We start from the raw sequence: 27,653 nt of genomic DNA on the forward strand, positions 1-27,653 counted from the left end.
AATAACAGGAATCTTGAGAAGAGGCCTGAATTAAGGATCCCAAACCAGGCCATCAGACAGGTAAGGAACAAGGGAATCCACGTCTCCTGAAGTTGGTCAGAAGAGCCAGGTGACAGGCCAAGCAGGGGTGGACAGAGGGCAGGGAGCAGATGGCAGGTGGCCACGGTGGGGGAGGGAACCGGAGCGGTTAGAGCCGCCAGCCGGAACCCGGGAGCAGCTGGGTTGCAGCGCTGCACTGAGCACCACGCTTACCCTTCCCAACTTAGACGTTTTATATCTTGGGGGGAAAATCATGATTGCATCTCTGTGGCAGGGTCGTTGTGGGGACTGAAAAAGACCATGTAGGTGGCCCGGAGCAGCGCTCCACCACGCCAGTGGCCGTGCTTGGAGGAGGCGTGGCGCGGCGACAGCGGAGGAAGCGGAGGTGGCGGGTGGGCCGCGGGGGAGGGGGCAGCCCCGCTGTTGGAGGAACTGAGACTGGACGAGGATCCCGGACGGGGGATGGGGGTGGGGAGCGGAGTGGGCGGGGCTGCATTTGGAGGGGCGGGCCCAAGGCGTGGAGGTGTTCCTGTGGGCGGAGGGCGGTAACCCGCGCCTATAGGCTCCGCGGGACACCCCGCTGGGACCGGGCCCACTCCGAGCGGTGCTGACCCTCAGAGGCCGTCGGTCTGCGCTCCAGCCGCGTCCCACCGCGTCCTTCCGCCTGCACCTGCCGCCCAGCGCCCAGCAGCCCGGCCACAGCATGACGGACCAGGCGGCCTTCGACACCAATATCGTCACCCTGACCCGCTTCGTCATGGAGGAGGGCAGGAAGGCCCGCGGCACGGGCGAGATGACCCAACTGCTCAACTCGCTCTGCACCGCGGTCAAAGCCATCTCCACCGCCGTGCGCAAGGCGGGCATCGCGCACCTGTGAGTCAGGCCTCTGTACCCCCGACCCCTCACCTTGGCCGTGTCCTCCCTCTCTGGCAGGGGAACTGCCGGGCAGTCCGATGTCTGATCCTCTGCCCCTGCTGTCAGTCTCTGTCTGACATCTGGGACTCTCTCTCCCTCTCCCTCCCTCCCTCCCTCCCTCTCTCTGCCCCTCTGCAGAAGCTCAAGCCGCACTCAAGCCTAGTTCCCTCTTCCATTAAGCTTCCCACCTGGGGGCCTGTCTCACAGTCCACAGCTGCATCCATCCTGCAGCCTGCGCCCCTGGGCTGAGCAGCCTGCCTTAGCACCCCTCTGGCTTCCTCCTGATGAAACTGGCTGGCCAGGTGGGCACCTGGCCTGACTGCCATACCCATCCTAGCCTCAAACAGGAAAGTGCTGGCCCAGGTGCCTTCCTTTCGCTTTCTTTTCTTTGACCTCCTTCACTCCCTTTGGAATTGGGGTCCCAAGTCAGGTTTCTAATTCAGTATCTCCTTGACCCTAGACAAGTCCTGTTAGGAGCAATGGGTGGAACCCCCACTGGGAGGAGGCCCTCTGTCCAGAGCTTTCAGGGGCGGCAGTGCTGGTGTGCACAGGGCCGCAGGAGGCCTGGAGTGGAGCTGGAGATGCTGTATTTCTAAGACGTTCTTCTGTGGTAGGTGGGGCTGAGACTGCTGGTCCACAGATCACATTGTGTTTAGCAAAGCAATCACAGGACACGGGGGTTCAGAGAGTACCTTCCTGTGTGGCTTGTTGTCAGTAGCACAAGTGCCCTTTGGTTCATTCTGGTGTGCACGAGCATTTTATGTTTAGACTGGTCCTCACTATAGCTCAAGGGTGCCTGGGTTTTCAGATTGCCCACACTCCTTCCTAATATTTCCCACACTTAGGAACACCTTAAACATTGTGCACAGTGCTCTTAGCTGATCTGAAAAAGTATAACCCCTGCAACCTAGTTTCCTTTTCTGGTCAGCTCTTTGCCTTTGGTCCCACAGTATGGCTTGGTAGAGCTAACTATTTTTTTTTTTTAATTTTAATTTTATATTGGAGTATAGTTGATTAACAATGTTGTGTTAGTTTCAGGTGTACAGCAAAGTGAGTCAGTTATACATATACATGTATCTATTCTTTTTCAAATTCTTTTCCCATTTAGGTTATTACACAGTATTGAGCAGAGTTCCCTGTGCTATACAGTAGGTCCTTGTTGGCTATCTATTTTAAATATAGCAGTGTGTACATGTCAATCCCAAACTCCCAATCTATCCGAGCTAACTGTTAAGGAAGGAGTGTATCATCACATTTATTTTCAGATGTCAAGCAGAGACAGCCCTTGCTGGGAGAGGGATTGGGACAGTACGTTAGGAAGGTGGTGATTCCATTACTATTTCACCTATGGTCCCTCTTAATACATTTCTAAGGAGGCTGTGCTTTAGGAAACACACTCAATTAAAATCTTACTTCAGATTTAATTTACAATAAGTAAAAGTGTCCTAACAGCTTTACCTGCCTTTGAAAACCAGGGGGCTTCTTCAAAAAGAGTGCTTGTCATTTCTTGTCTTATTTAAAAATGTGTCAGCACCTTTCACAACCCCAAAGAGACTCAGAAACACAAGATCTGCTTTGAGGTGCATCTTTCCCACCTTTTAAGTCATGTCAGATAGTGGGACCTTAGGTAGTGGGATTTTGATAGTGGGGCCTGGACAAAGGGTGCTAATGTTGGCTATATAAATTATGTATATTTTTACACTAGGTACCTGTAAATACCAGGTTAAAAAATAGTGTTGCTATAATTATAAATTCCTTAATAAGTTGCACTCAACAAACATTCAAACCACTCAGAAGAACACAACGGGAAAAGTGAAACCCACCTCTACCCATTCCCTGGGGTATCCACTATTCATAATTTACTGGTTATTTTACTAGATACGTCTTTTTTTTTATGTCTTTTTTTTAAATTGGAGTATAGTTGATTTATAATGTTGTGTTAGTTTTTGGGTGTACAGCAAAGTGAGTCAGTTATACTAGATACTTCTTTATATTAATATAAATTTATACATGGATACATATTTCCATATGACTCTTTGTAAATAGCAAACAAAATGGAATCACACTTAACATATTCTTCTGCAGTTTGCTTTCATTATTCAACAATATATATATTCAAAGTCCTTCAATGTTAGGACATGTAAATCCACCTCCTCCTTTTTAATTGCTGCATTGTGTTCCACTGCATGGACATATCATGAGCTATTTGACATTTCCCATATGTTTGGGCATGCCACTGGTCTTTGACTATTTCAAACAGCATTGTACCTGTGAAATGGGTGTTGATGCATGGCCATATGGGTGGCTGCCAGAGGAGGACTAGAGCCTGGACATTAAGTACTCCTGTGGGAAAATAAGTTTGACTGTCTCAGTATCACACGTAGTTGAGCAGGGGGCAATAAGACAAGATCTCAACGTAGGTCTCCAGATTACACTCATGACTTCGATATCCTGGATGAAAAGGCCAGCATGCCTGCAAATAACTTGTTAGTGCTGATGACTTGCCCTAGAAGGGCATCCAGCCAGAGGGACAAGATGATTGCAGATTACAGGAACCTTGCGGAACGAGTTTATGGAGCTCGGCCATAACTCCTCATCAGGGACAGATCAGGAGTTTAAACGAAGAGCCTGGAGAGCTCTCTCTCTCTCCCTCTCTGTCTCTTTAGTTCTAGAAGAGACTGAGAGATGAGAATGATACAGAGCTTATGCTGTAGGAAAAATATTACAAGTGTAGAATTATAAAACAATAGAGATCTGAAAGATACTTTCCTAGAGGTACCAAATATATGATGTGGATGCAGAGGACTGTGGAGTATCAAGACAGGCATTTGCAATGGTCAGGAAAAGATGCTCATAGGCTTGATGGCTGGAGAGCATTTTAGGCTGGGCCATCATGTGAGGAAATGTACAAAGTAGGAAGGTGTTTCTGGAAAAGTTGCTCATTCAGTTTGACTGAAGCCTGGACTACTTCAAGTAATGTAGTGGTGGGACATTTGCGGATGTTAAATTGTGGGTGCATTGGGGGAACATCAAATGGCAAGGGTGAATACTTTATATTTGGGGAGATAAGCAAAGGGGAGAGGTACAGGTTTTTGAATGGGGCAGTGCAATGACTGGAGATTCATCTGGGGCAGGTATGGCTGGAAGTATAGAGTTAAAAGAGAGAAAGCTAAGACATGTGGAACACCAACTGAAGAGGGGAGAGGTGAGGAAAGCAGCATTCAAAGCTAGGGGATTAGAGGGGAGGAGGGGGAGGACCTGGGAGAAGTCTGGGTGGGGATGGGGGAGAAGGACAGCAAGGGAGGTTCTCAAAGAACCCCTAGAGCAGGGCTGTGCCATTAAAAACAAAAACAAAAACGAAAAAACAAAAAGCCCCCCCCAAAACCCAGAATTCCAAAGGAGGAGCTGAGTTTTAGAGGCTGGAGAAGGGTAGGAAGATGATGCCGACATTTTGGTGATGTGGAACTTGAGGTGTTAGAGGGCCGTCCAGCTGGAGATGTTGCCCAGGCTGCAGTTAGTTGCAACAGTCTGGAATTTGGGTGTGAAGAGCTGACTAAAGATTAGGCCACTTGGGGCTTCCCTGGTGGCGCAGCGGTTGAGAATCTGCCTGCCAATGCACGGGACACGGGTTTGAGCCCTGGTCTGGGAAGATCCCACATACCACGGAGCAACTAGGCCTGTGAGCCACAACTACTGAGCCTGCGCGTCTGGAGCCTGTGCTCTGTAACAAAAAGAGGCCACGATAGTGAGAGGCCCGCGCACTGCGATGAAGAGTGGCCCCCGCTTGCCGCAACTAGAGAAAGCCCTCGCACAGAAACGAAGACCCAAAAATAAAACAAAAATAAATAAAATAAATAAATATTAAAAAAAAAAGAAGATTAGGCCACTGGATTTTGGCACATTCACCCTCAGGCAAGAGGAAGAGGAGAAGAAAATTAGGAACCGGTTTAGCAGAACAGGAGCATGCAAGGCTTTAAGAGCACATTTTGGAGAGAGGTGGAGCTGGGCTCAAGTTCCTGGCTCTGCTATTTAACTTCTGTGAGGATTTAGGCAATTGGCATAACATCTCTGAGCCTCAGCCTCCCCACTTGTAAGATGGAGACAACTGTTTTTTTAATCCTCAAAGAGTTGTATGCGGAGGATCTGAGTTCATTAAATTGATACTGTCATCATTGTTTTCCTAAGCTGAAGTTTTTTGTTTCTAGAAAACAGATAGCTCTATATTCTGCTTTTCATTCCTTAGTAGTTGCCCACATGCATTTCAACAGGGATATGTTCCAGGCTAGAATATTATATATTAAGATGACTTTGCTCCCTCAGATTGGTTACCGGAAACTTCCCATCATGCTCACGTGACATCAAGAAAACTTTCTTGTAAATATGAGGTCACCTCTGTTGTTTGGTGGAAGAAAATAATAAATAACTTTAGTTTTAATTTTGGAATTACAGGTCAGTTAACACATACTTGAGCTTCTTCAAGTTTGCAGAGTTTACAATCTTAAACTTCTGGAAATTTTATCATATGTATCTTATATTTCTTGAATTATCATGTCCATATTACCAAAAAGGAATTGTAACTTCCTTTCCACACCAGAAGCATAACCAGCCACATACCATCCTATTTACTCATTTTGGGCTGGCATGAACTCAAGCCAACCTTGGGGTTTGTGGTCTTTGAAGCTGCTCTGGTTGACACCTCTTCTTCAATGTATAGTCGTCCCTAGGTATCCACAAGGGATTGGTTCCAGAACACCCAGCAGATACCAAAATCCGCGAATGCTTAAGTCCTTTAGGTAAAATGGCTGAGTACAGTCCGCCCTGCGTGATCTCGGATTCAAATAACTACAGGTGGAAATTCGCAGATGCAGAACCCCAGGATACCGAGGGCGGCCTGTATTTCTCATCCGACCTTTGGATGTTCTGGGCTGGGTGAATGGTTGGTCATTTACTTCAGAATCAATCCATAACAAGTCATGTTACCTTCGACTTCAGTAATAAGGATTAAATAATAATCTGCCTCCCTTTTTCTTCTAAAAATGAGCTCTTCCACTTGGCTCTTGTGCATGCTATCTAAAGGGCAGCCTACTTTACACTGCCATGCTGACATCAGAAGGGAAAGGTCTAGTTAGTTAGCAAATCAAGGATGTCATCGAAAGTTCTTCCCTAAGTGTGGCCCTGGCTCCGGTCCTTGTGTCTAGGGATCTGCTTCAGAAATGTTAAAGGAGCCTTTCCCCTGACCATCATTAACTGCAGACTTTATGGCTGTGAAATGGCTGTAGAAACCGTATGCAAATTTGAAAAACCATGCTAATATTTAGTCCAAATATCTAAGGATTTAAAAATACTGGCCAAATTAACCTATCCTTCTAAAGAGTTTCCCATCATATAAATTAAAATGACTTAACAGTTGTTTCAAATTTTCAGTGAGGTTTTTATAGTAAGCATAAAAGGAGATATTACAGTACTCGCCCTGTGGTGTGGCCAAAAAAAAAAAAAAAAAAGAAGAGATATTACAGACAGCAGCTTCTCAAATTGATTTTTCTCCCCAAACTCCAGAAAGAGAAATTTTGTGTCTCCGGATGTTTAAAAACAAACAGTCACAGGGGCATAAACCCTGACAGCATAAACCACAGGATGCTGTGCTGCCCTGAACAACTTGGGCTGCAGGGCCAACTAATATGAATAAAATTGAAGTGACATATCATAAGCATCTCAAATGAAATAATATTCCCAGGGAGACTTTAGTCAAATGTGAACTTTGAGTGCTTTCTTTTCTTGTCAGTTACCTGTGACACTGTTCTGCATTGCCTGTCTTCCCAGAAGCTGCCTGAAAAACTGGTTTAGAAGTCATTTCCCCACCCCTTCATCAAACAACCTGTACAACCAATCTGTGGGCTCCATTAAGAACAATGATGGCTGCCATTAGCCGCTATGAATCAGGTGCATCATGTGGGTTAGCCCTCACCCTTACAAAGCCTGGAAACAATCAGGGAGCTGAGACAACTTGATGGAAGTCATATAATCAGTAAGAGGAAAGGCAGAATTTGAACCCAGGTCCCTGGTGCTGTGTTCTTGTCAGGACCCACCTTGCTTCTCAGCATGGTTGTATTACTGCTGAGGGGAGTTAGGGATGGGAAGAGAATGATACCATTTCTTGTTCACTACCTTGGTGCCAGTCTCTGTTCTAAGCCCTTTACCTATGTCAACTCATTTACTTCCCCCCATCCTCATCCTCATACATACTATGACATAGATACACTAAATTCCCATTTTACCAAAGATCAGAGATGCTAAGAGATTTGCACAGGGTTGGTTAACACGTGGCAGAGCTGGGATTTGAACCCCCATGGTCTAGAGTCCCAGCCCACGGAGGAAAGCGCGTGATGCTGCTTCCTTTCCCCACTGCTCCTGCACGTGGCCATCGGGTTATACAGTAAAGGCTCTTCTTCTATCCTTTGGGGCTTTTGATGCAATGATGACTGATCAGAATGCAGAAGGGTATTGTTTCTAAGCGATTTTCTGAAAACTTATGAAGAAAATAAACTCTATGTGCTCTTCGGCTAATTAGTTCCTTGAGGATTTTCTTAGGGCTTTTTTCTTCTGTCAAAGTTGTAGAAGCCTTTCCTGCTTCCGGCTTTTCATTGATCCATGGAATGTGTTCCCTCCGGGGTCTTGCTTCCCTTCTGGGGGCCCCTCCTGAGGCATCTTGGGAGAAGCCTGACTGAGCGTTTGCCTAGTCCTGACTCATCATCCCTGGGCAGGATGACACAGGGCCGTGTGAGAAACTCCTCGTGTCATGGCTAATTTCCTGCGCTAAGGTGCAACGTACAGAATCTGAGGTGATTGGGTATAGACTCAGATATTGTCACTATTGACATGGCAAGCTGGGAATTCATTCTCCTGAATCCTGTTTCTACCTTAGAATCGCTTTCCTGGGCCTTCTCGAAGACTTTCCTAACATAAGGTCTCACCAAGGGAAACCCTCCCAGAAGATGACCTAGAAGAGTTTTAAAGTGCCTGAATTTTGAGTTTGAGGGGCCCAGAATCATCTATCTCCATGTTTTTTATGCTTCACAAGCAACTGGAGGATAGATGGGGAAGGGTCCTTCTGGTTAGAACAGAGGAGGGACCCTCCATGGGAGTAAAGAGGAGGAAGGAGGGGTGACCACCCAACCAGGCAGGGAGGTGGAGCCATCCCAGTGGTCTTCATGGTTTGGCCATGAAGATGGCCATTTCAGTTCTGGTGTGGTGAGTGTCCCCTGCAGTGTTCATCCTGCAGCTGTTATATGGCCCCTCCCCACTCCCCGTGGACAGGTGGTGCCACACTCTGTGACCCAAGGGCAGGATCCACCTCAGAACCCTGGAACAGCAGTGAGGAACCTGGCTGGTGGTCTTGGCTGGACAATCCAGCTGCCCTGACGCTGACTGTAACCTCTTGTAGCCGACCGCATGGGAAAAAGACTTTGAGGTTTAAAAAGTTACTTATATAAATGTGCACAGAGTAACTCCTCCCATTTGGAAATATGTGAAAAACAAACTCCCTGTTCCTTTGGATAAATTACTGACCCGGAGCTGTTCTTTGGAATCATTACTGGCTGGCTTCTTTGGGCTCTTTTAGGGCTTTGTTATAGCTTCATTTTCGTTTGAAAAACATTCAAAGTATCCTTCAGCTGGAACTGCTCCTTTCCAGTGAGACCTTCCTTGACCATCTAAACCCCTTGCCCTGCCATCCCCCAGCATCTTGTTTCATTTTATTAGAGCACCCGTCACTATCCAACGTTATCTTATTCATTCAAAAGCACTTGCTTGTTTCTTGTTTGCCTCACTCACTAGAATATAAGCTCCATGAGGGCAGGGATCTCATCCATCTTGCTCAGCACTGTAACCCCAGCACTCAGCACATGGGGACAATAGATATTTGTGGAATAAATGATCACTCACACAGGCCTCTAGGAAACTTTTGAGTAAGAGGAACTGAGGCCGGACTGTTCTTCACCTATCTCGCTGAGTCAGATACCCAGAACAAAGTGTAAAGTAGGCTTTTCCCATGCCTGCCTCAGGGCCTTGTCCACCTGTCCCAGCCTCCCAGGCCTCCCTGGAACTGTCCCCATAGGCCGGTCCCTCTGGGGACTGTGCCAGTGGCTTCCTCCACACTCCAAGGTGTGGAATGACCTTGAAGTCTACCGCTTCTATACTTATTCCTTCAGGCTTGGGTTTCTCTTCTCTTCAGTGGATGCTTTTCAGCAAGTATTGCTTGAGGGCCTACTGTGTGCTGGAAGTTGGGACACAGTGGGGGAAAACATACCCTCTGTCCTCATCCTCATGGAAGTACAGATTAAACAACCATGTCAACACGAAGATGATGAAGCCTGGGGGATCTTGAGAGCCCCCTCCCCTCCCACAGTATTGCAGATCCCTAATGAGTGCTCCCTTTAGCGAGCAAACAAGGGACTTAACATGAGGCGTGAAGGGCTGTGCTAAACCCTTTGTGTATGTGTGATAAGTGTGTAATCCTCCAACAGCCCCACGAAGATCATTACCCTCCATGGTCACGATTGAAAAGGAGGACTCAGAGAGAGCAGGGGACTTGCAGAGCTGAGGGCTGAGCCAGGTCTCTGCCATGAAGCCCATGTTCTTTTCCATCAGCGTTATTCACCCTCCTGAATTAGTAGTGACTTTAATGGTAGAAGTGTCAGGCTAGGAAGGAGAGCCAATTGGTGCCAGCAGGGCCATTGAGGAAGATGTAGGCCATTGAGTTGTTGGCCCCTGCCAAGCCCTAGTTCCATCCAGAATTTGGCTGACTTCTTTCTTCATCAGTGTCGGCCTCACAATCGAAGTGAGAAAGAGACTATGTGGAAAGAGAAGTGAAACCCCAGCTGCAACTCTGATAGATCCCTTGGTCTTTTACTTATGAAATAGGAGTGGGCTATGATGAAATATGATGAAAAGAAGTGGGAGGAGGGCTGGAGGGACAAGACGCTGTTTTCCAGGTGGGCGAGGGAACGATGCTGAAAGAGGCAACACTGGAGAATGGGCTTGATGATAACTGGAGTTACCTCCTGGAGAGTCAGGCCAGGCGAGCCGTTTGGGTTCGGACAGTTTCTGGTGTTGGCTCAGTTTTGTCCAGCAAGAGACATGCAAGTTATGTTTAGAGAAAATGCATTTTCAGGAGTTGAGCAGTGAATGCCATGACAATCAGTCCCCAGGCAAGTGCTCCCAGCAATCTCAGCCAAGGGCACCATGGTACCCCTTCTCTCCCATTCTCAGCTGTTTGGTGGTATCTTCAATGCTCCTACTCTTTCCCTTCCCACATCCAGTCTCTTATCTTGTTCAGTGCATCCTTCTTCTAAAACATTTCCCCTCCTTTCAGTGTTCCTACTCAACCCCAGGCTATGACAACCCTCCTCTTCCTTCATTCTAACAAACTAGGCTCCATTTTGTACCAGCCACTTGGATTCTGGAAGCTCCACAATTACTGACTTGCAGATACCTTGAAAATAAAGTAAGGACTCCAGACTTCCCAATCCCTTCAGCCCCTAGGACTCCTGCCAGAGGCAGTGAGGTGCCATTAGGAGAGGCCTGGTTTGGAAGTCAAAGTGAGCTTCTCACCTCTCCTCTGCTGCTCCAGTTTAGAGAAACCCATTGGTGTCTTGGAGTGAGCGTCCTCCTCTATAAAATGGGGTAGTGGGATCTGTCAGTATTTCTTTTCTTTTAGGGTCTCATCAGCTATAAAACCATAGATCCCTTGGCTTAGTTTCCCTCTCAGGCTCCTTCCCACCCAGAAGGTTTCTTTGCTTGCTGTGCCTGTCAACTGATTCATTATGCATTAGCTCATGCATTCGGGAGTGAAAATTGGTTCTTGGGGCAGGTGAAAAAAAATCAATCTTTTTGGGTGTGAAATATATGTACATACAGTGCGTAAACAGATACTTTATCTGCAATATTAAAATTTCATGGGGGAGTGTGTTAGAGAAAAAAAACCTCCTTAGGGGCCATAATGAAAAAAAAGCTTGAGAAACATCGATTTAACCACAAAGGTGTGCTGGGTACCATGACAGGAACTGGACAGGTGAATGACAATATTTCCTTCCCTCCAGGAGCCAATCCAGATGGATGACCATCTTTCTTATTCTATTTCTTACAAACCATGTGTCTTCTTTCCTTTCTTCTAAATCTTACCAAATGCCCTCTTTGAGTGAGTTTATAGATGCATTGACATATTCTGGTGGTCATGGCTTATATTTTTGTATCTTTTCTTCCCTGTAGCTATGGAATTGCTGGCTCTACCAACGTGACGGGTGATCAAGTGAAGAAGCTGGATGTCCTCTCCAATGACCTGGTTATTAATGTGTTAAAGTCATCTTTTGCTACCTGTGTTCTTGTGTCGGAAGAAGATAAACACGCCATAATAGTAGAACCTGAGAAAAGGGTGGGTCTGCTCCTACACTATTGAGGATTTTAATGTAATCATTTTTCTTTCCGGTTTCATAAATGACTCCACTTGTTCAGCCAAGCTGGATTCCTAAGACACAGCCTAGATCCCTCCTGAACCATCAGTCATCATTTCACAGATTCCACTTCACTGCCGTATCTCAAACTGTCCTCTCCTATCTACACTTCCACCACAGTCCATGCCGTTATCATCTCTCCTACGTGCTCATACATGGGAGAGACTTAAATATACTCATACTCATCTCCACTTCTAACTTTTTTTTGTCATGTTCAAGGCTCTTCAAAGTCTGGCTCTGTTAACTACGTCCTTCCATCCACCCAATTCCCAACCTTCATAACCAACCTTCCTGCTAATCTAAGCTGTTCATATCAGTGATTCATGCATTGGAATCCATTGGAATCCTATTAATCTTGTTACCAAACTCAGGATGCTCAAGAATCCAATACTGAGAGACAAGTGTTGGGTAAAAGGAAAGATAGCCTTATTGAGGAAGCCAGCAATCCTGGGGAGAAGGTGGACTCATGTCCCAAAGAACCAACTCCCTGTTGCCGATCTGGGGGCAAGAGTTTTTAAAGGGGAGTTTCAGGGGTGTATAAGCAGAGGGAGGGGGCTACATGCAGAACAACACAGTTAGCTCTGATAATCATCTTGAAATTGGCCATGTGGTGGTCTGATCAGTGTCATCTTGATTGTTTTAAGTACAACTAATCTTCAACTCCAGGGTCAGTTTGTTCCCATCTCCTTGAGGCCAGTTCTTAAAAAGAACTGTGTAAGATGGAGGAGCTTTTGTCATTTCTAGTCTGGTCATCATGTAGTTAACTTCTTCCACCTGTAGGGGATTCAGTATCTGCAAAACAGCTTAAAGGATATGGCTCAGAATATTATCTATACCCCATGAGGAGGAACTAAAGTTTCCTGACTTTGTTTAATGACTAAACTATTATTATTTTGTCTTATTTGATTGTTTTCCTTTGTTTTTTCATTTTCTCACTTCTCTGGTTAAACTTATTCTTTGGCTAAAGTTTTTCTACAGGCAAGAGGCAGGCAGAGGACATTGGGGTGGGGGGAATCTGTCTTAAGAAAGCCCTGTAGGGTCCTGCTCAGTTATGGTCTGATTGCTTCTTGAGGGCAGAGAATGAATTATATTCTTCTCTGTATCCCAGCCTCTAGCACAACATTGTAGGGGATCAACAATAAATTATTGTTGAAAAGGTGAATGAAAGAGTATATCCAGCTTTCACTGAACAACAAAAATCATGTAATAATAATAACAAAATAAACCATTTGAGATGGGTTACTATATTTCCCTGTTTGAGATGAACTGGGGACATGAAGGAGTAGGATGAGAAAAAAATTAATCAGAAGATGAATTTAAAGAGACTGCCTGATATCCAGTCTGACCTTTATAAGAGGGATGGGGAGCCACATCTGATTAACTTGTTTTACATCATTCTTAAAATACACTACGTGTCAGATTCAAAGTTCATGTTGTTCTCTGCTGGGCTTCTGAAGGTACTTGGCAGTTTTAGGCATGTGTATTGAATTTGTTGTTTAGTATTCTCCATTGGTCTGCCCAACTGCTCTGACTACAGTGTGCCTTCGTGGTAAGCATGTTCCTGTTTTCCTGATGACAGTTTCTCCTGTGTCAACCAAGGTGATTTGTTAAGAGCAGGAGGTCAGGGAATCAAAGAATTGCCTTAATTTGATGCAGAAATTTAAAAACCACCTCTTAAAGTGGCTAATTTGGAGGTGGAAAATCTCCAGTGGTGTGCTGGTAAACTGGCTCTCTATTAGAAAAAAAACCCTCTGATTTGTAGCACTTGCCACTTTCAACTGTGCAAATGGTCCCCCAGAGTTGATTTTAAGCTACCAACATGACATCACTGAAAACAGAGTTGGGAAGCGATGTGCACCATTGGCCCTTGAGAGCTGATTCCAGCCAGCTCCCACATACCCCTGAAAATCCTGTCCAAAGAATGAGTCTTTAAGTCGTCCTACAACAGCTGAGGGTTATTTCCTTTGGGAATTACAGTAGGGATATGGTTGAGAACTCTGTGCACTGTAACCCCAAGTGTCATCTATAAGAACTGCATGAAAATTTTCTTAGAGATCTTAATGTTGTCTTTGCTTCATCTACGATATTATGTTTTTCCCTTATGAATAAAGTTTTGTTTCTCTTTTTCCTTTGACTGCCAGGAAACTCAAACCAAAATTATGATTCATTCAAATCAATGATATCCGAAATTATTACTTAATTATCTGTATTCCTCACCTTCATCTATATCTATTCCTCCTATTCTAAGTTGTGTTTTCTCTGCCTAATGATCTTTTGATATATATTTGTTGTTGTTATTTTCACTCTGTATACCACCTCATACCTTCCCTGACAGAGTATAAGACACATTTCTTGAATTTTCGCCTAGATTCCCTCTTTTAACCCCCTCGTATATACTCTTTATTTCGTTACAATGTGTTCTTTTTTTTTTTTCTTTTTTGGCTGCATTGGGTCTTCGTTGCTGTGCGCAGGCTTTCTCTAGTTGCAGCGAGCAGTGGCTGCTCTTTGTTGCAGTGCACAGGCTTCTCATTGCGGTGGCTTTGCTTGTTGCGGAGCATGGGCTCTAGGTGCGCGGGCTTCAGTAGTTGCAGCACGCAGGCTCAGTAGTTGTGGCGCATGGGCTTAGTTGCTCCACGGCATGTGGGATCTTCCCGGACCGGGGATCAAACCCATGTCCCCTGCATTGGCAGGCGGATTCTTAACCACTGTGCCACCAGGGAAGTCCCAATGTGTTCATTTTAAATGTAAAGTTGTGTTTTCTTTTTTTTTTGCTCAGGGTAAATATGTGGTCTGTTTTGATCCTCTTGATGGATCTTCCAACATCGACTGCCTTGTATCCATTGGAACCATCTTTGGCATCTACAGAAAGGTAAAATGTAATGGATCAAGCTCCTGGTTTGGGACCAAAAGGAGAGTTAAGGTTGAACATCCAGTCCTGTTTCACTATTGGTGGCACAGCCAGAATGTACATCATGAAACCCTGTGAGGCTTGAAATAGGTTTATATGTCAAGTTCTGACTTTTTCCAGCCTAAACTGCATAGTGAAAATCTATTAGGTTGTTAAAAGAAAATGTAGTAAAAGTGGGTGGGAAGAGAAAGATATTTCACTCTTTTAACTGTACCTTGCTTTCTTTTGTGACAGAAAATAAAATTAAAAACAAAAGAGACAGTGTAGGGTAGCTGCAATGATGTAACTATGTGAACTGAGAATTGTGAGAGTGTGACAACAATAGAGAGTACTTATATCAAAATTGTCCTTTAAATCCTCTAAATCAGGGGTCTGCAAAGTATGGTCTCCCTGGGCCAAATCCAGCCCATTGCCTGATGGTTATGGCCTGTGAGCAAAAAATAACTCTTTTGAATTTTTGAATGGCTAAAAAGAAAATCTAAAGAATAATATTTGATGACCCGTGACATTTATATGAAATTTAATTTTCACTGTCCATAAAGTTTTAATGCCATATGGTCAGCTCACTTGTTTACTATGTTGCCTTTGGCTGATTTTGCACTGCACAGGCAGGGTTAAGTGACTTTGATAAAGACTGTGTGACAGTAGAGCCGAGAATATTTACTATCTGTTGGTTTATGGAAAGAGTTTGCTGACTCTGCTATAAATTATAGAAAGCACACTGGTACAGTGTGGGGATCCAGGCTCGTGCCCTGGGTCTTTTCTATTTGGGTGACCTGAGCAGGTAACTCTACCTCAAAAGTCTCTTCCCTTCTCTTACTTTAAGTGTGTGTGTGTGTTTGGGGGTGGAGGGGGGCGGTTTGGTGGAAGTGCATTCAAATATATACAAGTGAAAAATAGAATGAATAGCCGTGGGCCCATCATAAAAAATGATGAAATCTAAAATATGTCATCTTGGCTTCAGCCTTCTTGTTTATTTTAGAAATAAAACCTCACAGATGCCTTTGAGGCTGAGCCCTTTCCTTCATCTTAATGGACGAGGTGGCTAGTTCAGCCAACCTCTGAGGTTCCTCCAACTTTCCTATTCTGGGATACAGAGGCCACAACTTAAGAAGTGAGACCGCAATTTGTGCTTTGTTTTTCAAAGTGACTTGTTGTCTACTATTGCACATAATCTCCTTTCAAACATGGGAAGTAGGACCACCATGGGACAGTTCTCTTTCATCACTGAAATGCATCTTGCGTTTGTCTTGGCCAGGAGGCAGATCAATTTGAGTAACTGAAAGTTCTAATATTCATACCAGAAAGACAAAGGCAGTCATTAATCTGTTTTCCAAGTCATACCATGAAACATCCCATTCTTGTTATAGACATGGAGGCATGTAATTTTACCTGCAAGGTATCAGATCTATACAGTATAGCAAGAGAACTTTGCAGCAAAATTCTTCATGTAGAGGAAGACTTCTGGTAATGACTCAACCAAAGCTAAAGCAGCACTAATGTTTGCCAGCCCCAGTTTCCACCTTAACCCCCCAAATAAAGACTCTTTTTAAGGAAAAAAAACCCTAGAAAACTGACACTGGCTATCACCTAAAAAAAAATCAAAACAGCCTGCAACAGCAGCTCGACTTACAAATGCTAGAACAACTCAACAATGAGTCTCCACACTCTTCTCAATAAACCTGAAGTGACTCTTTTAAAAGACCGAAAGAGGTGATGAGTGTCACATTCCCTTTAAGTCACTTCAGTTTTCAAAAGCCTTATTGATTGTTTGAGGATTTATGGGGCATAAATATTGACCGTTTGATGCTTTAAAGGAGACCTTTCCTGCTTTCTGTAGAGCTGGATCTGGGCTGGAGTTCAGCTCTCTGGTGCACCCGCTCAGTGGCATAACATTAGTTGGTAACTGGAACTCGGAAACAGTGATCTGGTCTTGCCCACATGGTGCCTGGAAATAGGCTCCAAAGGGATCTCTTAGGGCCTGTGGTCCAGTGTTTCTACAAAGTTCCTGCCACAGCACCTCCGGAAGGGTCACCCTGTCTCTGGCTGGAGACTTTCAGAAAAAGTAGAATTCTAGAGTGTTTGTCCAAATATTGGGTAAAAATCTGTCTCCCTGTTGCTCATATGGCCTTTTGGAACATCAGAAAATAAGACTCTTTTACATGCTTGGAAATGGCTTTTTTGCCCTCCCCCCCCTTCTTTTAAATCTTCTTTAAGTTGAATATCTTTCATGTGAGATGGTTTTTCGACCTCTCTAGTGTGGTCACCCTCTATTGGATACATTCTAATTTTCAACACCCTTTAAAAATATCCAGTCCCCACGACTAAAAGCAGAGTTTCAAAAGTGCTCTAGCAGCTTCAGAATCCAGTTCACTTCCCTTAACTGGGCACAGGGAGATAGATGTAATAGCCATATGGAATGTGGCTTCCTGACATTGATGCTTACTAGCTCTGTGGGACCTTGGGCAAGGTAACCTCTTGTTTCCTTATCCATAAAGGGGAGATACTGAAAATTAAGCATAACAGCAATGAAAATAGTGCCTGGCACATAAAAAGTGCTCTATAAATGGTAGCTATTAATATTACTTGTCTTGTTTTGTGTATTAAGATTCAACAGAGAGTATCACAACTCAAACTAGCTTGAGGAAGGAAAGGAGGGAGGGAGGGAGGAAAGAAAGGAGGGAGGAAAGGAAAGGAAAATTATTGGTTCGTGTAACTAGAAAGTCCAGTGGGTAGTACAGCTGCATTCAAGGACTCAGACGACATAAACAGGACACACTTCCTCTCCGTCTCTATTGCTCCCTCCTCTCTGGTGGCAAAATGGCTCCCAGTAGGTCTGGGCCCACATCCAATCCTTTCAGCAACTCAAACAGAAGATGCAAACCTCTTTTCCAACAGTTCCAACAAGAATATCATCTCATTGGCCCTGATTGTCTTGGCTTAGGTCATGTGTCCATCTCTCAACCAATCACTGTGGCCTGAGGCATGCAGTGATCTGATTGGCCAGACCAGGGTCACGTGCCCACTCCTGGAGCTGAGGGCCAGGAGGGTAGTATTTTGAGGAAGGTTAAGGTGCAATTAGCAGCAGAAGGGTGATGGGTGCTGGCCAGGCAAAATCAGTGGATGTTCACTGCAGATTATAAACGCCTTGAGAGCAGGGACCTTCTCTTATATATTTTTTTGTCTGCTAGGCAGCCTGGTACAGTAGTAGGTGAACAATATTGGCTGAGTTACTGAAGACTCTGACATATGCCCTATGAGACCTTCTAGGCAGGGTCTGGCTGCTGCTCTGAGGGAAGATCATCTGATGATATGACAGCCCCACCCCACTTCTGCCTGACTTTCTCCTCCACCACCTCAAGTCTCCAGAATCCATGGTGTCTTTCGTACTCTATATGGAGTGGTGTGGATTAAAACAGAGCAACACCTACAGCAGGTGGTGGCCTGGGATAAGTAAAGGTAGGGTCCAGAGGCTTTTTAATTTTGTCAAGTGCTTTATGCACATTGGTCCATGAGCATCCACATGAGACTGTAATGGATTCCCTTGGAACAAAGGCATTCATTGCTGAGGGTTTGGAGGAGGGAATTCATGCATTAGAAAGGGGGTCAGGGTAGAAAAGTATTCCTCCAAATTAATGACTAGATGGAATTATTTTGTCTTTCTTTTTAGTATATGGATCATAGATAATGTTACCATTTCTTATTCCATGCAAGGAAGTTGAAGGCTGAGATTATTTGGTGACAGTGTTTCAGGGAAAGGCTGTTCATCCTTGTGCCACAGACAGACATGGGTGGTTCTGGATGAGGTGAATCTCTGGGGGACTTTTCTTGGTGGAGAATTGACTACTCCAAGCCTAGGGGCTTCCAGTCAACTTTATTTATTTACATATTGTCTTTGTCTTATTTTGTGCTGCACTTTCTGGGTTAAGTAGTTACGACAGAGGAGGCAGTTAGAGCCTGACTCTTTTCCTCCCACTGTGTCACTGGCTTTGAAGGAAGCTGGTTCCTTTTTCAAGGCTGTACACTGGCAAAATTTGGAGTTTGAGAAACAACTCAAATTTTTGATACTGTGTTTAGTCTGTGTTTAGCTGCACTGCACTACCCTGTGAATACAAACCAAACTAAATTAAATAACTTGACCCAACCCAACCAGCCAAGCAAGCAACCAACCACCTAGAGGAAAACTATTAAACACAAAGATTGGAGACAAGGGGAAAAAAAGAGAGAAATGGCTTTTGTGACGTTTCCTTTTACATGAGTAGTTCTTAAGCTTCAGTGGAAGAGTCAGCTATGGTGCATGGTAAAATACAGATTCCTGGGGCCCACCTTAGAAAGTCTGACTTAGTAAGTCAAGGCTGCAGCCCCAGAATTGCATTTTAAATAAGCATCTCAAGTGATTCTGATGTACATGGTCTCTGGACCACACTTTCAAAAGTTATAGGAAGAAATTACCAGGAATGTATTTCTTTTTTTTTTAACATTTATTTATTTATTTATTTAGGCTGCACTGGGTCTTAGTCGTGACACGTGAGATCTTTAGCTGCGGCATGCGGACTATTAATTGCAGCATGCGAACTTAGTTGGAGCATGCAAACTCTTAGTTGCGGCATGCGAACTCTTAGTTGCGGCATGCGAACTCCTAGTTGCAGCATGTAAACTCTTAGTTGCGGCATGCATGAGGGATGTAGTTCCCTGACCAGGGGTCTAACCCAGACCTCCTGCACTGGGAGCATGGAGTCTTACCCACTGGACCACCAGGGAAGTCCCATACCAGGAATGTTTTTGCTGAGATGACCTCCATCTCTGGTATCATGATACAGGTAGATGCCCTTACTTATTCTCAGCCCCTGGAATCTGTGGTTGGGGAAGGAATAAATGAAATTGGCAGAAACTGCCCATTTTCATTTCTGTTTAAATTCAAGTAGAGAATATTCAAGCTGAAAGATTTGTTTGAGGCTGTTTTGAGAACCATAGAAGCCAATTGTCAAGTGTTAAGAAGATAATTAGCAGTTAGTAATCATTGATTAGGAGCCATGCCTTTAAGTTTTTCCTTTTCTTAGTATTAGGGAACAAACTGAGTCACACGACCCAGTGGGCTGTGTTTTTAATAAAAAACAAAGAAAAGATTAGAGTACATGTCATGTTCTAAATGTAAGTATTGTTTTATTAAATTTTTGTAGTTGTGTTGCGGGTGCATGTGTGTTGGTACTGGTTTGTGATGCAAAATGTATTTTTTTACTGTGGGTCATGGTCAAAAAAAGGGAAAGCATTTGCCCTACACTGTAACAACTCCGGAGAGAGATTCTCAGTTGCCGCATTTCTGAGAATTTCTTTGATGTGTGAGTATGGACCACGCTGCTCACTGGGGTATGTGCTGCAACTGCCAGGAGCTCACGAAATTGATTTCCTTACCAGACTTGAAGCCCTGCAGCCCAGTTTTAATTTGTTTAAATAAAGATAGAGTAGGCAGGGGAAAGACACTGATGACTGTAATAAGATTAAATTAGTAGGAGCTGGCAAGGAGGCATGCTCTTTTTTTGAGAGTGATAATGGAGGGATGAGGGACTATCAAATTAGCAAAATCGGAGGAGGACCCTGATTGGAAAGAAGGATCCAGATGCAGGAAATTTGGGGTTTGGTGGGAAGGCCGCTGTGGTAATATAATCAGGATATTACTGATGTGAGGAGGAAGGCCCCTCTGGGAAGATGCCCTATTTCATTACGAGAGCACCTTGATAATGCATCTTGCTAATGGATGAACTGCAAAACAGAACCACAACACGGAACACAACAAACACGGGTTTTGTTTTCTTTCTTGTCCTAGATTTCAACTGGTGACCCTTCTGAGAAGGATGCCCTACAGCCCGGCCGGAACCTGGTGGCTGCCGGCTATGCACTCTACGGCAGTGCCACCATGTTGGTCCTGGCCATGGCGAACGGAGTCAACTGCTTCATGCTGGACCCGGTGAGAGACCCCAGGGGAAGCTGGGTGCTTCGCTGGTGGCTGTGAGTGAGTGTTTATTGTGTGTGTGTGTGGGGGGGGAGAGGCAGTACCTAGAGGTGGAAGATGAGGCCCATGAAGGGGCAGAGGTGATGGGTTGGGGAAGGGGGGGAAGGGAGATGGAGGGACCGTCATGAGAAGGTTATCGAGGTGAGAAATGGTGTCTGTCCAGAGCATAAGGAGTCTTTCTTCCACGATGAATTCTTTAGAGTGGACATTACTCAGCTGACTCAGATGCCCACGGGGCTGAGCAGGCCACACAGATGAGTGGAGTGTGCTGGGAAAGGATGGTCAGGGTGGTGGCAGGGCAGTGGCGGGGCATTGGGGAACTGGGGAGGTCTGGCAGTTGTTAACTCCCTGGGAATAGCGGCTCAGTCTTGCCAAGGCTTCCAGTGTTTCAAGAAACACTGGATTTTTAGAAAATGTAATGTTTCTGGATGTGTAAAACACTGTGCTAGCCAACTAAAACACGTCTGTGGACCAGATGGGGCCCATAGATGGTCTGTTTGCCACCCACGCTATCCATTACTAGCTTATTTTCCTGAGGTGAATGGGTGTCCCGGCTGAAGCAGTGGACCACCTCATTTCTTCAAAATTAGCTCCGAAATTCATTTGATGTGCACGTGCACGCAAACCTTCAGTGAACCCTTGTGGTTTTGAAAGGCTTTGACGATCTCAAGGAAGTGAAAATAAAGAAAGAAATGAAGATAATTCCTTAGTCTGTCCAACTTATAGAGAAAAACTCCCTTGGGAGTTCCCTGGTGGTCCAGTGGTTAGGACTCAGCGCTTTCACTGCTGGGGCCCAGGTTCAGTCCCTGACAAGACTTAAGATCCCACAAGCCACATGGTTCAGCCAGAAAACAGAAAACAAAACAAATTCCTCATGGAGAGGAGCCCAAGGTGCCATGAAAAATATTCATTAACAATTTTTAATTTGTGGATAATTTCTTCCACATGTATATTAATTGGAGTTCTTCATTTATTCTGTTAGATGACAGTTTCGACAGAGCAGATAAATTGAGCAAAGGAATCTCTTTACATGTTTGGCATAACTAAACCCACCATTGAAATGGACTCCGTAGAATCACCTCCCGTAGGTCGGCACATTCATTATGCATTTGGTCCAGTGTCCCAAGGGAAAAAGAATTGAGGTTATAAATACCTTTCAGTTTTAGAAATGTCCTCAGATGACATTAATGAGACTATCTATTCGGTGCTTTTTGCTGACAAACCAAACACCAGGTACAATCAGCTGCTAGAATCCTGTGAGGGGCGGGTTGCTGGTGGTGGGGCCTCGAGGTCTGTGGGTGGCAGGTGGGATAAATCAGAATGTAGGCTGCCTTTGTCCCCCGCACGCTTGCACAACTGGACTTTGCCTCCTTGGAACCACCCGTGCTTAATAAGTCAACAAGGGTAGGGAAACAGCACAAGTTTAAGCCTCCAAAGGAGGTGATTTCAGGGTAAAGTAGTGGCAGAACCCGAGCGAAGTTCACTCTGAGCCCAGGGTACTGTTTCTGAAATCACTGATGTTTTGGATTTATCCTCTCAGCAGGCATTTACCGCTTCCCCAGACATTCTTCTGGTAACTTCTGTGTTACCTTTCAGTTGATGGATGTGTAGAAAACATGAAATCTCTTCTTATGTCCAGATTGCAGACCTTGTGTCCGGGAGTAAGTTTCTGTGTGTTTGATGGTCTTTTGCCCTCCTCACGCTTAATGGCCACTCAGTGTTTGGAGGCTGCGCTACCCCCTGCTGGCTGACCTCCCAGATCTGATGAATGCCTGGGGGGTGGGGGTCAACTTAGTGCTCTCTTTTCATTTTGGCTGACAGTTTCCGCTAAGAAGACCACAACAGCTTTATTTGCATTTCTAGCAGGCTTTAAGGTTTGAAAAGCTTTTCAGTCTCTTTCTCTCGTACAAGAGACTAACCTCCTTCACAGCTAGGATGCTCTGGCCAGGTACCAGGGCGGGGCGCCTGCAAAGCATGGTTTCATGAGCACCTGTTCTGTGATGGCTTCATTTTCCAGACTTTTACCAAAAAACCATAAAAGAACAAAAGAAAAGAATCACTCGCAATGATACCTTTCAGTGACCACTTTTAATTCTAGTCTCTTTTCTCCCCCTGCCCCCCTGTCTCCCTCCCCCACTTCCTCTCTACTTCCAACGTGTTCCATATTGGCAGGAACCAAGCTTTGCTACGGGAATAAGTGGCTGGGGAGAGATGTGTCCAAGGTGGGACCTCCCTTCTTAACTCTGTCTCCATGGAGCAACCTCCCTCCCCAGATGGGCGGAGCCTCAATTACTCTCTTATCAGGGACTCGTAGGAGCCCCAAACAGTCCTCAGTCCAGAGCTATAGGATTTATGTGACACCTTCCTCCAAAGTACGAATCTCCTTTGAAGAACCTAAGCCTTAAAGGCATCAGCTTAGCACTGGGACTTTGTGGGAGGCTGAGTTCTCAGAAGCCCTCTGTAGATCAGTGAGCAAAGGCACCGGAAGCTATATATGCTGTGAATCAAAACTCACGGTGCTCAGGTAAAATGACTTCAAGATAGAAACGAAGAAATGGAAAGCTAAGAGCAGCCATGAACACGTTGGTGTAACTCAGCTGCCCATCTCTCCTGATATCCTACCTCCTGTCTGCACCAAATTTTTTTTTTTTCCAAAGGCGTGGGTGTCCCAGGCCAAGGAGAAACTCCCTTGCTGGTAATCATTTCACAATGTTACAAATATTGAATCATTATGTTGTACACCTGAGGCTAACATAATGCTATGTCAATTATACCTCAGTTGAGAAAACAAAAAAAATAAAAACCAAGCTCTTTGTGCTGAAGGACACAGGTGACCTCAGGCCTCACGCCACCCCCTCCCACAGGCCTGAAGGAGATGTCACGGCTCCACCTTTCCTTCCTGTTTCACAGGCCATTGGAGAGTTCATTTTGGTGGACAGAGATGTGAAGATCAAAAAGAAAGGGAGCATCTACAGCCTCAACGAGGGCTACACCAAGGACTTCCACCCTGCTGTCGCAGAGTATGTCCAGAGGAAGAAGCTCCCCCCAGTAAGTGAGGGCTGCCGGGTCGGGGTTGGGGGAGGGCCCCTGAGTTATGTGTTGATTCATGATCTACCCTGGAGAGAAAGGCGGCAGGACAGAAGCGGGTGGATTCCACTGTGCTGGGGGCTGGAACCTCTGCCCTGAGACGGCAACCCCTCTGCCACTTTCTCTTGGCAGAAGAAAATCAGGACTGTAAAGTCCGCCAGATGAATGAAGTCAGGGCAATAAAACATGCTTCACTGCTGGGGTCCCTGATCCCAGCTGGTACGAAACGTGGTTCTTGCACCCCAGGCCCCAGCCCTGTAGCACCTGAAGGATTTCTATCAGTCATCTCTAGACTGAGAGCATCCATCATGGCATCTCTCTAAAGAGGTTACAAATCACTGAACACGAAGAGAAGAAATGGCTGTTTGTAGAGATGGTTCTATGTAGGAATATCCAATCTTGTCCTACTCTTGTTACTGAAAGCTCGGCCTCTCTGTACACACCGGTGCCGAATCAGATCTTGGAGACAGAGTTTTGGATGAAGTAGAAAAGGATAGCTTTATTGCTTTGCCAGGCAAAGGGGGACACAGTGGGCTCCTGCCCTCGAAAACTGTGTGTCCCAGGGACTTCCCTGGTGGTCCAGCGGGTAAGACTCTGAGCTTCCAATGCAGGGGGCCCGGGTTCAATCCCTGGTCGGGGAACTAGATCCCGCATGCCACAGTGAAGATCCCGCATGTCAAAACTAAGACCTGGGGCTTCCCTGGTGGCGCAGTGGTTGAGAATCCGCCTGCCAATGCAGGGGACACGGGTTCGAGCCCTGGTCTGGGAAGATCCCACATGCCACGGAGCAACTGGGCCCGTGAGCCACAATTACTGAGCCTGCACGTCTGGAGCCTGTGCTCCGCAACAAGAGAGGCCGCGATGGTGAGAGGCCCGCGCAACGCGATGAAGAGTGGTCCCCACTTGCCACAACTAGAGAAAGCCCTCACACAGAAACTAAGACCCAACACAGTCATAAATAAATAAATAAATAAATAAAAGAACGTGAATTTCTAAAAAAAACTAAGACCTGGCGCAGCTAGAATAAATAAATACATAAGTAAATATTTTTTAAAAAGTTTTATAAAAAAAAAGAAAGACAAAGAAAGAAAGAAAACTATATGTCCCACCCTGGGAGGATTTGATGAGGGTTATATAACAGTGGTTCTAGGCTGGGGTCTCTGACAAGATTAGGGTGTGAGCAGGGCCTGCCCGCCTTAGTCTCGTCTCAGGTGGTTTCCTACTCTTGATGAGCTTCTCTGGTCCCTTTAATCTTGCCTCAGGTGGTTTCTTGGCCGTTCCTCCCTTGATTAGCAACTGTTTAAATCTGCCCTTTGGAACTCAGGGAAGGTCATGGAGGCTGGAGTCTTGCCTACAAGAAATAGGGGATAAAAGGGCTTCCATGCCTGGGTGCCCCACCGGGCCTCACTCAGTTTCACTCTTGCTTAATGCCATTGAAGGCTGCTATGTTCTGAGGAAGGAGCCCAGATGTTGTTAGTTTGGCATTCAGGGCCCTCCAAGCTGGCCCCAGGCTCTCTCTCCAGCCTTGTTATCTCTCCTTCCACCTTTCCCTAGAGATCCCTTCCTGCCCCCAGCTGCACCAGGCTCCTCCCAGGGCCCGAGGCAGACTGCATGTGCTTCTCTAGTTGCCCCACCTTTGGCTGGGCAGTTCCTGCTCCTGCAGAGATGAAAACCCCACCTTTGCCCCCTCTCCTTAGCTCTGCAAAATCTTTCTTCTCCTTCAGGGTCCTGCTAAATGCCTGCCCCACCCCAGAGCCAGAATCCACCACACCCTCCTCAGGGCCTCCTCAGGTAATTTGAGTTATTGTAAGATGTAAGAGGCTGTCTCCATTATTCCATTTTCTGCTGCCTGGGGACAGAATTTTCATCACATTTCCTAGCACAGCCCCAAACACACACCTTGAGGGCGCTCTGTTTGATTGTTTAATCAAATAAGCATAGAGGACATGAAGAGAGCTCTCTCTTCTGTAACCCTAACTATTGCTGGTCTTGACCTTGTAGGACAACTCAGCCCCCTACGGGGCCAGGTACGTGGGCTCCATGGTGGCTGACGTGCACCGCACCCTGGTCTATGGAGGGATCTTCCTGTACCCAGCGAACCAGAAAAGCCCCAACGGAAAGGTAAATAAATCCCCTGAGGAGTGGTTGAGAAGCAGTGGATTTCATCTGCAGCCTGGGGGATTTGACTGAGGAAGCAAGAAAGGTCATGGTAGCCGTCATGCTCTGCAGTCGGGTGCCAAGGATGTCTGTGGCATATTCTTTTCTAGATTAAAGGCTGTCCTGGTTAAAGCCAGGCGATATCAGCTAAAACTGATCTCTTGAGAGCCCTTCCATTGCTAAAGATAAGTAATGATGTTTATGGTCAGAGGGTACTAAAAGTGCTTCCTGCTTCCAGTGGATACACATGGTTTGGCTTGGGCAAAATGAATGCCATTCATAAAATGAAATGAAACAGTCCAGCCTCACTACCAAGGCAGCAAATCACATATGCATCCCAAACAGAGGTTTCCTTTGATTGCTTTCAAAAGGCATAAAATTGAAATGACTAGTGAGCTGACATTTGCTGCTTAGAAAATGCTACCTTTCTAGGGAAGGAAAGCATCTCTGGGGACACCTAGAGCTTTCAGGTAAGCTATAACTGGTGCATTGGTCTCATGCCCACAACCTTCTTACAAGCCATAGGGTGGGCTGTGCTTGCTCATGCTGGCGAAGGGACACCCACTTTTCTTCGACACAGAGGGACGGTGTGTTTCCTTCTCAAGTATTGTCCCTTTGTTTTTCCCAAAGGACAGATAGGTTTTTCTTATTTTATTTTTAATGTGAGAGAAGGAATAGGAATAATCCCCATAAGACAGTTAGAAACGGATGTATTTCAGATATGCTCAGATCTCTGTTTATGGCATGTGGCGTCCAGTTCACTGAAAACATTAAAACACCCACTCTTACCATAGCCACCTACCTCGGGCATCCCAACCTATGTGATTAGCCTGCTTTACAGCGCTTTTCTCTAATGCCTCAAAAAATCGTTCCTTAACACAAATATTGAGGTTCCTCCTTTTTCTTTTTTTTCAGTTTTGCAAATCTGACCCTGACACCTGTATGGAAATAGAGTCAGGAAACACCTGCAAAAAGCTGTCTACTTAGTAGGCAGACTGCATGAAAATGCATACAATAAAAAAGTTAATATTTAAAAGTAAATGCCAAGATGTATAACGTACTAAATCCCAACCCTCAAGCCTTAGGAGAATTGTAAAAGGAATGTGTACAGAGTTGCAAACAATATTATACTGTTTGGAGGAGCCAGTCTGCTTTCCAGATGTCTGCAGCCAGACACTACCATGGACTTTTAAATGCTTATAGAATAGGCAAAGCTCCATCCAAAACACACACAGAATCACTCATTAGGTCCAGTTTCCGTGCTATAAAGAGAAGGGAAACATCGGTTCTGCCAAAATGTCATTCGGTCCTGAGCCCAGGTGGTCTGCCTCACATTTGCATCAGGCAATCTATTGCTGGCTCTTGATGGATGGCTTAATTTAACCAAATGGTTAAATTAACCATTCGGTCTTAGATGCAACCTTGTGATGGAAAGTAAGGGAAAGTATCAGTTAATTTGATCAGCTCTGCACTATTTTGCTATGAAACAGATTTCTTTTCTGTGTAATCTGTTCTGGTCTGAGAATGCTGCTCTTGTTTTCCAGTTGAGACTATTGTATGAATGTAACCCCATGGCCTATGTCATCGAGAAGGCAGGAGGATTGGCTACCACTGGGAAGGAAGCTGTATTGGACATTGTTCCCACTGACATCCACCAGAGGGCGCCAATCATCTTGGGGTCTCCTGAAGACGTGACTGAGTTCCTGGAGCTGTATAAGAAGCACGCTGCCAAATGAAGAGCTGGCCTTGCCCACACCAAATAGAATTGCCTTTTATCTGGACCTTTGATCTCACCAGGTGCTACCCCATTCTGACTGTGCATCAGATATTCCTAGACATAGAAATAAAAAGTATGGATATTTTCACCATCAAATGCTGTGTAATGCCTTATGCTGCCTAACCAAAACGCTATCTCAGTAATGCCACAGCTGGTCACGATATATTTTGAGTGGATAGAGGAGAAATAAACATATTCTTCCTTTTTCTAAAAAAAAAAGTCTTCATTGCTTTGTGCCAAATAACAGTAATA

The 27,653-nt window shown here is 45.3% G+C and overlaps 1 protein-coding gene across 2 annotated transcripts; it reads left to right on the top strand.

Annotated features, from left to right (window-relative positions):
• Window positions 1-575: 575 nt before the first annotated feature.
• Window positions 576-27,497, top strand: FBP1 (fructose-bisphosphatase 1). Of its 2 annotated transcripts, none has more exons than XM_082401238.1 (7): window positions 576-912; window positions 11,221-11,383; window positions 14,239-14,331; window positions 20,195-20,376; window positions 23,245-23,428; window positions 25,469-25,588; window positions 27,169-27,497. In XM_082401238.1, exons 1-7 carry the CDS (start codon window positions 743-745, stop codon window positions 27,358-27,360), a joined length of 1,104 nt encoding a protein of 367 aa, XP_082257364.1. In that variant the 5' UTR covers window positions 576-742; the 3' UTR covers window positions 27,361-27,497. The 2 variants fall into 2 exon arrangements, with proteins under 2 accessions (XP_082257364.1, XP_082257365.1); XM_082401239.1 differs by having other exon boundaries at window positions 580-912; window positions 20,195-20,335; window positions 23,291-23,428.
• Window positions 27,498-27,653: the final 156 nt, after the last annotated feature.

This window comes from Balaenoptera borealis (assembly GCF_965194805.1).
Source record: "Balaenoptera borealis genome assembly, chromosome: 8".
NCBI classification, from domain to species: domain Eukaryota; kingdom Metazoa; phylum Chordata; class Mammalia; order Artiodactyla; family Balaenopteridae; genus Balaenoptera; species Balaenoptera borealis.